The following is a 15,979-nucleotide window of genomic DNA, read 5'->3' as shown; positions in this document are numbered from 1 at the left end:
GCATTCCTGCCAAATCTTTCTGCATTATTGTAGCGGGAACATCTAATGTCTCGTAGCCATATTGCACGTTCAGACTTAGTGAGATGTTGATAATGGCGTCTTCGTCGCCTTAACGGCATTCTTGACTCACATCAGCTTATCACTGTGTCCATCTTTTCATAGATGATTACTGGACCTCGGTTGTTCAGTACCGAATGTCGAATCGAAACACCTTTCAGCCATCTAAATTTCCACTTGCTATTTTATTGAGCAACCACTTTCGGCTATATATCACGGCATTTTTTCTTCAACAACTGATGAACGCTGGGGTCACTGCGTCCAAAATCAACGGACACGAGTCACTGAATGCTGGTCCCTGCTTTGACTGGACCAGTGGTGGAAATCCTCCTGTACGTTAGTCAGGAGACCTGAAGATGGCGTAATATACAGCCGAAACTGGTTCGCAATAAAATAACAGGTGGAAATTTAGACGCCTGAAAGGTGTTTCGATTCGACATTCTCAACTTACCACGTCGTATCTCAAAGGTAACTGAGGCTCATGACCGTTACAACGTGTATTTAAATCAGACATGATTTGCATCCTCATACTGGAACTAATAACACCATTCTAAACCGACTGGCCTGAAAACTGCTTAGACATCATCTTTCAGATGTTGAATCACACCTACCAACTTCAGTTTATGTCTCACAAGCCCTTCTTGGTACTGCGATTTTTTTCCGTCAGTGTATTATTTCGTATTATTATTCATTTTTTGATCGTTCTCAGCTGTATGGTTATCACTGAGTAATCGTTGCTACCTGTGAGATGTAACTTTGTATAACAGGTCCCGTTCTCTTATTATCATACGTAGAAGGCAGAATTCGTTTCTCTCGCAGTGAACCCTCCTCTTTGGCGCAGTTTACTGCTGTGCCTGAGTAGATTCTTTGTCCTCAACAGATGATGGCGCTGGCGGCGCTTCCAGAGCTCGCCTGCTGCCAGCTAGCAGGATCCAAGGCGCTCTCGGTTGTCTTCTGTGGGGCCGAGGGTCGATTCCCCGACCCCACGGACTGCGGTTACTACATGGACTGCACGAGCAACGGCGACGGCAGCTACACGCAGACCATCACTCCGTGTCCTGCCGGAACCTACTACAACTCGTGCCAGGGCAACTGCAGCCTCACTCAGCAACCACCCAACTGTTCCTTTCTCTGTAGTATTAATGGTGCTATAACTATTTCGCCTGAAAATCCGTCTGTGTATTTTGTGTGTATTATTAATGCTACAGGGTCGTACTTCAATGTTAGTAAATGTGACAATTGCAATATTTCAGTTAGCTGCCCAGTCAATAATTCAACAGGTGGGGGCTCCAGCTGTAACGGTACTTATTATTATGGAGATGAAAAGAACTGTTCCGTTTTCTATCACTGCGGTGGCGTAGGTGCGACACCAGATCTGGGGGAATGCAGTTCTGATCAGTACTACTTGTCATATAACCACAGCTGTGTCGAGTTTCGTTGCACATCAGAGGGCTGGTTCGCTGACCCAGCCAATTGTTCCCGATATTATTACTGCTCCAGAGATGGGTCGGGTTATGTCAAGACGCATGTTGTGTGTCCGGATGGTAGTCACTTTGACAGCTCGGTTGGAGGATGCATGATGGGATTGTGCACAACAGTCTGCCCCGGAAGCAGCAGCTCAGATTTCAGGTGCCCTTCCAGCGGCTTCTTCGCGGATCCGTTGAGCTGTAGTTCATACTATTACTGCGACAGCAACCTAGAAGCAACGCACGTCGTATGTCCCGACGGAAGCCACTTCGATAGTGTTGTCGGTGGCTGCATGATGGGTAGCTGTTCCAAAAGGATGGTCTGAATGTTCCTGGTCGTTGAATTGAGACCTCTGCGCTCTGTTTACGACCGTTCACTGCAACGTCAGGAAGCATAGATTTTACTCTGGAATTTTGATGACAACATATTATATGTGGTAACTCTGTAGTTACCCAGCTTTAGGCGACTGAAGGGACGCCAATTCTAGTGGCTTGATATGATTTCGTTGTATATACATGATACAATGTATGTGATAACTATTTATCACACTGGAGGATGCAAACCACATTTTAACCTGTTCCTACATCCTAGTTTTCTCTTCATGCTTCCTATACTTTCCGTCATAGGTACCCGATCTTCTTTAAACTACGAACATATAGAAGTAAGGGTAATTCCTGGCAGAAAAATCTGTACTCTCTAACCTGGAACCTTGCCTATTGCAGGCAGTCCTCTTATCGAATGAGTTATGTAGGTACGATTCATAACTCACATTTACATTTCCTTTTCTGCCAATACAACTTCCTTAAATATCCATATTGCTTCTCCTTTTCTTTGTTAAGCAACCATAGGTTTTCATTTTCCAATTGTTCCAGCTCCATAATACAATTTGCAGGACATAGTTAACTTCATAGGGTACAATCTTATAGCCTTAGACTATAAATCTGAATAATAACGTAACACGTGTAACAAAAATTATGTACATTGTTTACCTTAGTAATAAAAGTGACACGTGTCAGTTTTTCTAATCTCTGTGACCGAATTTCATTTATTTCACCTGCTCAGTCAACCTTAGTTCTAGAATGTTTTGACTAGAATGGTAGCAGATTCCCTTGAAAGCCACACAGGATCTTTACTTACCCACTCCGAGATGACTGGAAGCTGATATGAAAGCCAAATGTTTTCCTACACCGCATGCTAAAGTGTTATTTTTTTTCCTTGTGTTTCCATATATTTGTCCTTTCCTTGTAAATAAAGCTTACCTCTGCAGCTGAGTGGTTAGTACAGATGGCTGCCAATCGGAGGACCCGGTTCGTTTCCCGGTACTGCCATGGATTTTTCCTCAGTGGGAGGTCTGGTACGGAGTGCAGTCAGCCTTTTAATGCCAAATGAAGAGATACTTGACCGAGTGGTATCGGCTCCACGGTCTGGAAAGTCTGCAAAACGGACGGGATTGCGGTGAGATGACCACATTCCCCTCCTTACAGCATCCGCATGACACCGCAAGACAGAGGATGACCCCGTAGCCGTTTCACATTAGTGTTCTCGTTGTCCACAGCTGTCATGGTGCCTGCGATTGTTAACTGAAGTCCTGGTGAATGTCCCCTATAGCATGATACTGACCTCGCTGGCCTACGTCTGCAGCGCGGTGCCTGTTTCGAGCAGCGATTAGCTTGAACAACAGCATTTCCTCACGTTACCATGACCTAATGTCATCCAAGCAGGCGATGCGTTTGTATTGATCTACGATCCAATTTCGGTGATTTTGTGGCCCCTGCAATAGCAATTGACTGCATAGGTCATCTGTTGTGCAGCCCCTGATTAACAACATGCGCTGGACCTTGTGCTCGGAAACAGTTGTACCTGCACCAGCACTGTACGCGTACAATCTACATCTACATGACCTGCTGTTCACAATTAAGTTGTTCATCGAACCACTTTCATGCTATTTCTCTACCGTTCCACTCTCGAATAACGTATGGGAAAAACGAACACTTAAAAGTTTTCCTTGTGAGCCCTGATTTCTCTTCTTTCATTGTAATGATCATTTTTCCCTGTGTAGGTGGGCGTTAACAAAGTTTTTTTTTTACATTCTCAGGAGGAAGAAGTGAATAAAAATTTAAGATAATTTCTTCCCGGAGCGAAAATCGCCTTTGTTTTAATGCCTGCCACCCCACTTCATGTATCATATCCATGGCATTCTCTCCCTTATTTCGTGATAGAACAAAACTAGTTGTTTTTCTTTGAACTTTTTCGATGTCCTACGTCAGTTCTACCTGATGCGGATCCCTCAACGCACAGCAGTATTCCAGAAGCGGGAGGAAAAGCGCAGTTTAATCAGTCTGTTTAGTTAATGCCAATAAATCGCAGTCTTTAGTTTGCTTTCACCACAACATCATCTATATGATCGTTCCATCTTAAGTTATTCATAACTGTAACCCTAAGTATTTAGCTGAATTTACATCCTTTGTATTTGTGTAATTTATCGTGAACTGAAATTTAGTGGATTCTTTTTCGTGCTCTCGTGGATGACTCCGCACTTTTCGAGATATAGAATCAATTGCCACTTTTTGCGCCAAACAGATATCTGGTCTAAATCATTTTGCAGGTTCGTTTCGATCATTTTATGACTTTACATTATGATAAATGACAGCATCATCTGCAAACAATCGGAGAAGACTGCTCAGATTGTCTCCTAAATCATTTATGTAGATTAGGAACAACAGAGAGCCTGTAACATTTCCTTGTGGAACGTCAGACGTTGCCTCTGTTTTGCCGTCAATTATTGCAAACTGTGGCCTTTCTGAAAGAACATCGCAAATCCAGTCACACAAGTGAGACGATACGCAATATAATTAGAAGTCGCTTGCGAGGAACCGTGTCAAAAGCTTCCTCGAAATCAAAAAGCATAGAATCAATTTGACGTTCCCTGTCGATATCGCTCATAACCTCGTGACAATAAACACCTCGTAGTGTCTCACAAGAACGATATTTTCTGAATCCGTGTTGGCTACTTGTCAATAAATCTTTTTCTTGGAGGTGATTCATTATGTTCGAGTGCAGTATACGTTTCAAAATTCTACTGTTAATCGACATAAGTGATACGGGTCCATAATTCACCGGATTACTACTATTTCCTGTCTTGGTATTAGTGAGACTTGAGCAACTTTCTAGTCTTTGGGTACGGACCTTTCTACGAGCGAGCGGTTGTATGTGATGGTTCCTATGTCCCAGACCGCTGCCAGTCCTAATTTACGGAGCGAAAAACGCTTCATCCTCCACGTTCTACGATGAGGCGTGGACGTGCATACCTTGTCACCTATTCTTAATTTCACTGTCCTTCAACGACTTGCCATTGATTCTCATAACATTAACCCGCGAACAGCAGACCAGCTTCGCCACTTCCAAGATGCTGTTTCCCAAGCGACGAGTCATAACAATCTCTCCTTGGTGAAAGTCGTTCATGTCAGTGATTTCTACGTGTTTAGGTCTTCCCCTCTCTACAGTAATTTCTCATAAGTCTCAGCCCTGATTTTATACTGCTCGCACCATTACGAGACGGTATACACTCTCGCGATGGGCAATGATAGAAATGTCTTGGCTCTTGCGATCTGAAGTTTTCCCGGCGTATTTCCAATTTGAACAGTTCACGGGTATCCGACCGGGTAGCGTCCGCAATTGCATCCACTTTGTGCAACGTATGCAAGAACTTCGGCTCCAGGATAGTGACATGTTAGTGAGCTACGACGTAGTGTCCCTCTTCACTAAGGTACCACTGAAAGACTCCATCGATATGATAAGCAAGAAATTCGACAAAAACCTAACAAGGCTCTTCGAGTTCGTGCTCACCTCAACATACTTCCTGTTCGACGGAAATTATTATGAACAGGCAGATGGCGTCGCCGTGGGATGCCGGCTTTCACCGGTTGTAGCCAACATTTTTATGGAGAATTTCGAGGAGAATACACTTTTTTTTTCATCAGTCTACTGACTGGTTTGATGCGGCCCGCCACGAATTCCTTTCCTGTGCTAACCTCTTCATCTCAGAGTAGCACTTGCAACCTACGTCCTCAATCATTTGCTTGACGTATTCCAATCTCTGTCTTCCTCTACAGTTTTTGCCCTCTACAGCTCCCTCTAGTACCATGGAATTCATTCCCTCATGTCTTAGCAGATGTCCTATCAGCCTGTCCCTTCTCCTTATCAGTGTTTTCCACACATTCCTTTCCTCTCCTCATTCCTTACCTTATAAGTCCACCTAATTTTCAAAATTCGTCTATAGCACCACATCTCAAATGCTTCGATTCTCTTCTGTTCCGGTTTTCCCACAGTCCATGTTTCACTACCATACAATGCTGTACTCCAGACGTACATCCTCAGAAATTTCTTCCTCAAATTAAGGCCAGATATGCCTTTTTTGCCATTGCGAGTCTGCTTTTGATGTCCTCCTTGCTCCGTCCGTCATTGGTTATTTTACTGCCTAGGTAGCAGAATTCCTTCACTTCATTGACTTCGTGACCATCAATCCTGACGTTAAGTTTCTCGCTGTTCTCATTTCTACTACTTCTCATTACCTTCGTCTTTCTCCGATTTACTCTCAAACCATACTGTGTACTCATTAGACTGTTCATTCCGTTCAGCAGATCATTTAATTTTTCTTCACTTTCACTCAGGATAGCAATGTCATCAACGAATCGTATCATTGATATCCTTTCACCTTGTATTTTAATTCCACTCCTGAACCTTTCTTTTATTTCCATCATTGCTTCCTCGATGTACAGATTGAAGAGTAGGGGCGAAAGGCTACAGCCTTGTCTTACACCCTTCTTAATACGAGCACTTCGTTCTTGATCGTCCACTCTTATTATTCCCTCTTGGTTGTTGTAAATATTGTATATGACCCGTATCTCCCTATAGCTTACCCCAACTTCTTTCAGAATCTCGAACAGCTTGCACCATTTTACATTGTCGAACGCTTTTTCCAGGTCGACAAATCCTATGAAAGTGTGTTGATTTTTCTTTAGCCTTGCTTCCATTATTAGCCGTAACGTCAGAATTGCCTCTCTCGTCCGTTTACTTTTCCTAACGCCAAACTGATCGTCACCTTGCGCATTCTCAATTTTCTTTTCCATTCTTCTGTATATTATTCTTGTAAGCAGCTTCGATGCATGAGCTGTTAAGCTGATTGTGCGATAATTCTCGCAGTTGCCAGCTCTTGCCGTCTTCGGAATTGTGTGGATGATGCTTTTCCGAAAGTCAGGTGGTATGTCGCCAGACTCATATATTCAACACACCAACGTGAATAGTCGTTTTGTTGCCACTTCCCCCAATGATTTTAGAAATTCTGATGGAATGTTATCTATCCCTTCTGCCTTATTTGACCGTAAGTCCTCCAAAGCTCTTTTAAATTCAGATTCTAATACTGGATCCCCTATCTCTTCTAAATCGACTCCTGTTTCTTCCTCTGTCACATCAGACAAATCTTCACCCTCATAGAGGCTTTCAATGTATTCTTTCCACCTATCTACTCTCTCCTCTGCATTTAACAGTGGAATCCCTTTGCACTCTTAATGTTACCACCGTTGCTTTTAATGTCACCAAAGGTTGTTTTGACTTTTCTGTATGCTGAGTCTGTCCTTCCGACAATCATATCTTTTTCGATGTCTTCACATTTTCCTGCAGCCATTTCGTCTTAGCTTCCCTGCGCTTCCTATTTATTTCATTCCTCAGCGACTTGTGTTTCTGTATTCCTGATTTTCCCGGAACATGTTTGTACTTCCTCCTTTCATCAATCAACTGAAGTATTTCTTCTGTTACCCATGGTTTCTTCGCAGCTACCTTCTTTGTACCTATGTTTTCCTTCCCAACTTCTGTGATGGCCCTTTTTAGAGATGTCCATTCCTCTTCAACTGTACTGCCTACTGCGCTATTCCTTATTGCTGTATCTATAGCGTTAGAGAACTTCAAACGTATCTCATCATTCCTTAGTACTTCCGTATCCCACTTCTTTGCGTATTGATTCTTCCTGACTAATGTCTTCAACTTCAGCCTACTCTTCATCACTACTATATTGTGATCTGAGTCTATATCTGCTCCTGGGTACGCCTTAAAATCCAGTATCTGATTTCGGAATCTCTGTCTGACCATGATGTAATCTAATTGAAATCTTCCCGTATCTCCCGGCCTTTTCCAAGTATACCTCCTCCTCTTGTGATTCTTGAACAGGGTATTCGCTATTACTAGCTGAAACGTGTTACAGAACTCAATTAGTCTTTCTCCTCTTTCATTCCTTGTCCCAAGCCCGTATTCTCCTGTAACCTTTCCTTCTACTCCTTCCCCTACAACTGCATTCCAGTCGCCGGCCGCGGTGGTCTCGCGGTTCTAGGCGCGCAGTCCGGAACCGTGCGACTGCTACGGTCGCAGATTCGAATCCTGCCTCGGGCATGGATGTGTGTGATGGCCTTAGGTTACTTAGGTTTAAGTAGTTCTAAGTTCTAGGGGACTGATGACCACAGCAATTGAGTCCCATAGTGCTCAGAGCCATTTGAACCATTTTTGCATTCCAGTCGCCCATGACTTGTCTGCTTTCCACTTCACTTCACTGACCTCTACTATATCTAGATTAAGCCTTTGCATTTCCCTTTTCAGATTTTCTAGTTTCCCTACCACGTTCAAGCTTCTGACATTCCACGCCCCGACTCGTTATCCTTCTGTTGATTATTCAATCTTTTTCTCATGGTAACCTTCCCCTTGGCAGTCCCCTCCCGGAGATCCGAATGGGGGACTATTCCGGAATCTTTTGGCAATGGAGAGATCATCATGACACTTCTTCAATTACAGGCCACATGTCCTGTGGATACACGTTACGTGTCTTTAATGCAGTGGTTTCCATTGCCTTCTGCATCCTCATGTCGTTGATCATTGCTGATTCTCCCGCCTTTAGGTGCAATTTCCCACCCCTAGGACAAGAGAGTGCTCTGAACCTCTATCCGCTCCTCCGCCCTCTTTGACAAGGCCGTTGGCAGAATGAGGCTGACTTCTTATGCCGGAAGTCTTCGGCCGCCAATGCTGATTATTTATCAAAATTTAGGCAGTGGCGGGGATCGAACCCGGGACCGAAGACGTTTTGATTATCAATCAAAGACGCTACCCTTTTTTTTATGAACAAGGTGTAGGGAAAAAAAAGAATAATAATTCTGATGTAATCGAAGAGGTGTGAAGCAATATACAGTGGACTGAGGGAAAGACCAGTGTTGTCTGGGGTAGTGCATTGACGAAAGGAGGCGCGTGTCCATGCGCCTACTCCACTGTGGGTTACAAATGTAGAAAGTAGCGCGGGGAGTCTCACATGTCAGCAGGGGGGGGGGGGGGGGGCGGGAGTGCTGTCGGCGTGTGGCACCATCCAACTGAGCGGGGGTGAAGTAAAGATCGCAAGTAGGTAGTTGGCGAAGAAGGCGCGGTAGCACGGTCGCTGTTCAACTTCACTGTGGGCGGTTTGTAAGTACTGCCAGAAATCAAGGCGTGATTTGTCGCCACCATTATACATGTAGGTGATCGTCCACCCCTTGACCCATACAATCGCATGATTTTTGGAGGCGGGGAAATAAGAATTCTCAGGATGGATAAAAGTCCGTGGGTCAATCGAGTCCGGCGGAACGCGGAGGTAACAGGCAACAAACTGTCGGGCAAGTTTCCAGACGTCACTGGTGGCAGCACAAGTCAGTTGGTGGACATCGTCATCCACGAGGTGGCAAATGGAACAAAGTGGAGAGTCCTGTAGTCCGATGGCGTGAAGGCGATGGTTTGTGGCGAATTTTTCATTTGCGACTTGGTACCATGTCGCCCGGACGTTGGAGGGAAGAAAAGGCTGGTGGATGTGACGCCAAACCGTTGGCCACCGCGTGGACGGATGTCTCAGTTCGATATTGTTGCCGGATATAGAACGAAGCAGTGGGGTGTAAAAATCTTTAGGTCGAGGAGAACGCGTGGTCGGTAAGTGCGTGTGAGCATAACTGAAGTCGACGATGAAATCAGAAATGTGGGTCAAATGGTGCTTGATGTGTCCGACTGGTACTGGTGGTGTTATGGTCGCGGGCACAAGAATTTCCAGCAAGCTGCGCGTAAGGGAGGTGCCCCCGTGCCACTGCTTGTGCATGGTGGACGTGTACAAGGACGCCGCTCGGAGTCGCACATTGACAAGGCCGAGGCCTCCTGCTCGCGGGGGAAGGGTGAGCGTGTCGCAGCGGACCTTAAAGATCGTACCGGCCGTAAGGAAGTATCCGAGGGCAGCCTGGAGGCTGCGTCCAATAGTTGATGGCAGCGGGAGGACCTGTGCGATGTGGACCATTCTGGCCGCCACATGTTGATTGAGGTATTGGACACGTTGTAAAGAATCGAGTCGTCGGAGAAGATTTTGTTGCACCGTCGTGCGGATAGTTTGGAGTGCGCGCGAAAAATTGATGGCAGCGGAGCGGCGCACGGTGGAGGTGAAAATGATACCAAGATATCGTAGTTGTTGTACACACGGGAGAGGTGCTAAGTCGTCGTGTGAGAGGCCGCGTCCAATGGGCATCGCCGCGGATTTAGCCACATTCATGTTACTGCCCGCTGCAGTGCCGTACGTTGATATCAAATCAAGTACCGTGTGTGTTTCACTCCGTGAGCGGATCAAGAGGAGGAGGTCGTCCGCATACGCACGACATCGAAAACTGTGCTGTCGCAGAGTGAGACCAGAAAGGTGGCTCGTCAGACTCCCGATGAGTGGCTCCAGGCTTATGGCATACAGTAGGGTCGAAAGTGGGCAGCCTTGCCGTACGGAACGCCGGATCGCCACTGGTCCCGCCACACGGCCGTTAACCTGAATCAGAGATTCGGCGGTGCCGTACAGGCGCCGGATCACGTCGATAAAGGTTGGTGGAAAACCCATGCGGTTCATCACTGAGAACGGAAAAAGATGCCGCAATTTGTCGAATGCGCTGTCAAAATCAATGGCAACCACTGCTGCGCGGAGTCTGCACGCCGCTGCCAGTGCAATTAAATCGCGACATTCTCCTGTGGCCGTTTGTATATTAACTGAGCCGCCCGGAGTTGTCTGTTCCGGGGATAGAATGCTAGGCAGGATCTTGCGGCATCGCGTTGCCAGTAGGCGTGTAAAAATTTTACAGTCTGCGTTAAGCAGAGTCAGGGGACGGTAATGTGCTGTCGTCACACCTGGTGTCGGTTTGTGGATGGGTATAATAATTCCCGTGACGAAGGACGGCGGTACGGGGTTCCCCATCGTCAGCAGTTCATTAAACATCGTTGTCCACCGTGACGCCATTAGTGTGAAAAAAGCGCGATAAAATTCTATCGGCAATCCGTCGACACCAGGTGACTTATTCAGAGCACCTTTTTTGATTGCATCGTGGATTTCGTCACGCATAATGGGCTCCATCAGCTCGTCCGCTACGTCGCTGGTGAGGGTGCGGTAACACAAACTCCTCAGGGTGGTTGTTGGTAGTCTCCTCCTGGTACATTGTGCGGTAGTGGTCGACAAAGGCACTGACGATTTCGGCCTGGCAAGTGACGTGCTGGCCGCGACAGGTGGTGATCTCGGTGATGAGCTGTCGTCGTCGATGTTTCCTATCGGAGGCGATATGATGCATGGTCGGATGTTCTTGTTCAGCCGAATCTTGACGTCGGGTTCGCACCATAGCCCCCTGCAGTCTACGGCGTGTCAAAGTTACAATTTGCGCCTTAATCCTGCTGCGTTCCCTCTGGGTGTCGGGGGTGGGCGGTTGGGCGTCCAGGTCGCGGAGAACGGCGTAGAAATAGTCGGTGGTGTGCCGGCGCCACATAGCAACTTCCTTTCCATACTGAATCAAAGTACGTCGAATGGCAGGTTTGGCACATTCTAGCCACCAGGTCAAGGTCGTGCCGTATTTAGGTAAGCGACGTTCACAGGTGGCCCATGTCTCGGTAACACGTTGAAGACATTCGGTATCATGAAGATGGGAGGTGTTTAGCTTCCACGGTGCACGACTACGCCAGACCACTTGCTTGGGGAAGAGAATGTTGCAGATGTAGGCACAGTGGTCCGAAAAGGCCAGGGGCCAAAGTTCTGCACCTTGGACTGCAGGCGTGAGTTCCCGACAGACGTAAATTCTATCAAGGCGGCTCGCGGAGTGACTCGTCTGGTAAGTATGTCCAGGCGCGTCGCCGTGCCGAACTTCCCAAGTGTCGCGGAGCAACAGATCTCGGACGACATGACGCAGTTCTTGACAGGTGTTGTAGTGGGGCACTTGATCTTTAGGGTGCAAGACACAATTAAAATCACCCCCAAGTAAGTAATGGTCGCAGAGTCCAAGAAACAAAGGAGAGATGTCTTCTGAATAGAAGAGTGCCCTGTCGCGTCTGCGGGTGGAGCCTGACGGAGCGTAAATGTTGACGATACGGGTCCCCATGACGGTGACGGCCATGCCTCTGGCAGATGGAAGGTATGTGATATCGGCCACTGGAATGCCTTCTCTGGCGTAGATGGCTACGCCGCGTCCCAGGTGGTCACCAGGAGAAGGATAAGTGTTATATCCCGCGACGTCTGGAAGTGTGGCCAGGTGTACTTCCTGTAGTAGTGCGATATCGACGTCCGACGCCCATATCATCTCTCGCAGCAGTTGAAGTTTCACGGGTGAGCTAATGGTGTTAGTGTTGATCGTCGCTATTCGGTAGGTTTGGAGCCGTACCCCGCCGTGGAGGGGAACTCCACCGGCGGAGGATGAAGAGGGACGAGGCAACGGTGAGTCGTGCCGTACGCCACCCGACGGCGTTATCAGCGGCGTAACGATGCTTCCGTCTGGGGTAACTCTGTCCCCAGCGTGTGGTCCGGGTCCTCATCGACGTCCTCACTCCACACCATTGAAGGCGTTGTCGTTGTGATGGTCGTACGTTCCAATTCGGTCGTAGGGGCAGAGGACGTCTCGGCGACAGTCGCATCTGTGGAGTCCATTGGTTCAGGAGCACCTGAGCGAGCCAGTAGAGTAGGCATCGACGTATCCACAGTCGGCGTCATGTTGTCGTTATTCGTATCGTCGTGTAGGTTCTCCGAGGCCTCGTCGGGTCGGACGGCCTCTGGAGCATCGGGGGGTGGTGATCCGTCTCGTTCCGAGACCGTACGGCGCCTCCTCTTGCGCCTCTTAGGTGAACGTTGTTTGCGGGTTCACCCCTCCGTGTCGGAAGACGGGAGGGAGTCGCGTCGCTCTGAGAGGAAGGCCGCCGCGGGAACGTCAAATGAAGGGGCGTCCATATGTTCGGGCGGGTGGGTGTCGGAAGTCGTCGCTGTTGGTAGTGGCGCCGGAGTAGCGTCAGGCTTTGAGCGCGACGCGTCGGCCCCAGCGGTATCCGTAGCAGCTGGAAGGGTCACCGGTGCATGGTCCGATGGGCGGCGGCCGGTGGGAGGAGAAGAGAGCGCCGAGGCGTAGGTGATCGGTAAAACCGTCGTCGGAGCCGGAGGTGCCACGGTAGCGGCTGGCAATTGGGTGATTCGTCGCTGAAGACACTCAGATCTGAGGTGGCCTTCTTTGCCGCACCCGGAACAGGTCTTGGGTTGGCCGTCGTATATGACAACCGCGCGGCACCCGCTAATTTGCAGGTAAGATGGCACGTGGCGATGGAGGTCGATGGTTATCTGCCGTACACCGTTAAGAACGGGGTACGTTTGGAATTGCGCCCAGCGTTCGGCAGTGTGGCCATGTACAGTGCCATAGGGGCGGAAAGCCGCGATAACGTCTTCCGCTGGTAGCTCGAACGGGAGTTCGAAAGCTCGTATGGTGCGCATTCCTAAGCCGGCATGGTCGACAGTGACCGCTCCGACATTGCCGTCGGCGTGGCAAAAGCGTAATCCATGGTTGGTGTCACGAAGTATTCTTTCACATACCGCGTCATTGACGACTTTGACGTACACAGTACTGCTTAATATGGACAAATGGATGCCCAAGATGTCAGAAGCTGGGATCTTAGCAACGTCGCATAGGAAGCGTTCCACTTCCAAGGCCTTTGGTCGTGCGTAGTCGTTGCAGAAGTTGAAACGTAAAGTTGATTTTCGAAAACGGTTGGCCATGATTCTAGTGCACGTAAGCGACACGTAAGTGACGGCCGCTGAAATGTAAACAACAGCGAGCGCGCGCGCTCCGCAGGCGGAAATAACAACACGTCCGTACTGCACGGCGGCGAAAGCCGGACTGCCCTAGACCACGGGTTATATAAGACAATAGAATAAGCCAAACAAAACCCAACTTGTTTCTTCCGCTACGTGGATGACACGTTCGTTGTTTGGCCACATCGACATGACAGCTTAAATGAATTTCTCGAACACATCAACTCGCTGCACCCCAACATACAGTTCACGATGGAGGTAGAACAGGATGGTGCCCTACTGTTTCTTGACGTCCTGGTGAAACGAAAACCTGACGGCAAGCTGGGACACAGTGTATATAGAAAATCTACATGCACCAATTTGTACCTAAATGCTTTCAGTTGCCACCATAAATCCCAGCGTGAAGGCGTTTTGCGCACACTTGTTCACAGGGCACGATCGATCTGCGATCAGGAGAGCCTTCCAGCAGAACTGCAGCACCTCGAGACAACATTTCGGAAAAATGGGTACAACCAGAAGCAAATAAGACATGCACTTAGACTGCGCCAAGCGAACAAGATGAAGAAACAGAAGAACACAAGTCATTGGCGTGCATTCCATTTGTCGGAAACACCTCAAGAAAAATCGGTACAATCCTGGGGAAACACAATGTGAAATGTGTATTGGTTCAAATGGCTCTGAGCGCTATGGGACTTATCTTCTGAGGTCATCAGTTCCCTTGAACTTAGAACTACTTAAACGTAGCTAACCTAAGGACATCACACGCATCCATGCCCGAGGCCGGATTCGAACCTGCTACCGTAGCGGTCGCGTGGTTCCAGACTGTAGCGCCTAGGACCGCTCGGCCCCTCGGGCCTGCGAAATGGGTATTCCAACCCTCTGCAAAAACCTTGACTCCACTAGGTTCAGTGAAAGATGACCTAGGCTTTCGAAAACCAGGTGTTTATCAAATTCCCTGTCAGTGTGGAAAATCATACATTGGAGAGACGGTCCGCACTGTAGAAGAGAGGTGTCGCAAACACAAGCGCCATACCGAATTAAGCCAGGCCACTAAATCAGTCGTGACCGACCATTGTATAAAGACTGGCCATACTCTGGACTATGAAAAAACAAAAATACTCTGTCAATCCTCCTACTTCTGGGACTGCGTTACTTAAGAGGCCATCGAAATCCGACTACAGGACGATCTAATAAATAAAGACAGCGGCCTTCAACTTACTCAGGCTTGGAACCCTGCACTCGGCCTGGAGAGAAAGATGCGGAGACTGCAGACCCCAGTTCAAATACAGGCGCCTCTTCCCCCACCACTTCCAGTAGCCACCGCGCCGGGCGCACCAAAGACACCAGGAGAGGAACGGTGGAGGGGGTAACGGCCGGTATATACAGGGCGCCGGGATGAAGAGCACAGCATTCGTCAGGAACCACCTGAAGATGGCAGCGTGTACGTCTGTCGAAATATTGTGGAGAAATTACGACGCTACCCGGTGGGATACCTGACAACTGTTCAAGTCTTGGCTCTTCATTGAATTACGGTACCAATCATCCTTTTTTCTTCAGTTTATTGACTTCCACATTCAGCCATGTCAATAGTGCAATGTCAATCATCACGATGAGAACGTAAGGAGAATGCAACACCCAGTCTCGAGCGGAGAAAATCTCCTAACCGGCCGGGAATCGCATCTGAGATCCTTCTAGCAATTCGCTGTACTGACCACTCAGCTACTGAGATGGACTTCTAATCCTCCTTTGTCTTAACCTATCATATTACATATCAACTTATACTACCAGAATCAACCACAGACCCTGCTGGTGCTTAGTGTATTTGCCGATACCAAACGCGCAAAGTTGAGCAGTAACAGTAACGTCGAGAGATTTGCACTTCCACAAACCAGGAACGTTGTCAAAACTCATTGAACAGACTCAGCTGCAATAAGCTGCTCAACAACAGCTAAACTAGCTGCACGACCTACGCCATTAGCACGAACAAGATTTACTGAAGAAGCTAACAGCATCCCAACTGTCTACACCAGATTTCTCTCGTTTCAGTGAAGCTGAGCGGTGTGAGGTCCACCTGCACCGTTTACAGCAGAGCGCTGAGGTCAACAAGATGAACTCAATAAATCATCGACTTCTGTATTTCTTATGTTGGTCCCAGTACTACAATTTTTAACTTTTGCATAAAAGGTTTCAAGCAGCCGACCCTGGTAAGCGCACCAGACACAAAAATTAGTCGCATAAGAAGAGAGAGGGCGGTAGCGCGCCCAGCAGACGGACGAAGCGAGGTCAATGTGCGAGACCGACTGGTGTCTACGCCGTGTGGTCTTACGG

The 15,979-nt window shown here is 48.0% G+C and overlaps 1 protein-coding gene across 2 annotated transcripts in view; it reads left to right on the top strand.

The window, feature by feature from the left end:
* LOC126251422 (peritrophin-44-like) overlaps window positions 1–15,979 on the top strand; it is a 144,869-nt gene that overhangs the window by 6,718 nt on the left and 122,172 nt on the right. The window contains exon 2 of one of the 2 annotated variants that reach the window (XM_049951838.1): window positions 938–2,550. The exons of the other annotated variant lie outside the window; for it this stretch is intronic. Coding sequence (XP_049807795.1) covers window positions 938–1,849 — 912 coding nt within the window. The 3' untranslated portion in view covers window positions 1,850–2,550. Of the gene's footprint in view, window positions 1–937; window positions 2,551–15,979 lie in introns of those variants that run through there. 2 annotated transcript variants of the gene reach the window in all.

The sequence above is a fragment of the Schistocerca nitens genome, chromosome 4 (assembly GCF_023898315.1).
Source record: "Schistocerca nitens isolate TAMUIC-IGC-003100 chromosome 4, iqSchNite1.1, whole genome shotgun sequence".
Classification (NCBI taxonomy): domain Eukaryota; kingdom Metazoa; phylum Arthropoda; class Insecta; order Orthoptera; family Acrididae; genus Schistocerca; species Schistocerca nitens.
Note: the sequence above shows the minus strand (reverse complement) of the source record. Positions and strands in the feature narration are given on the sequence as shown.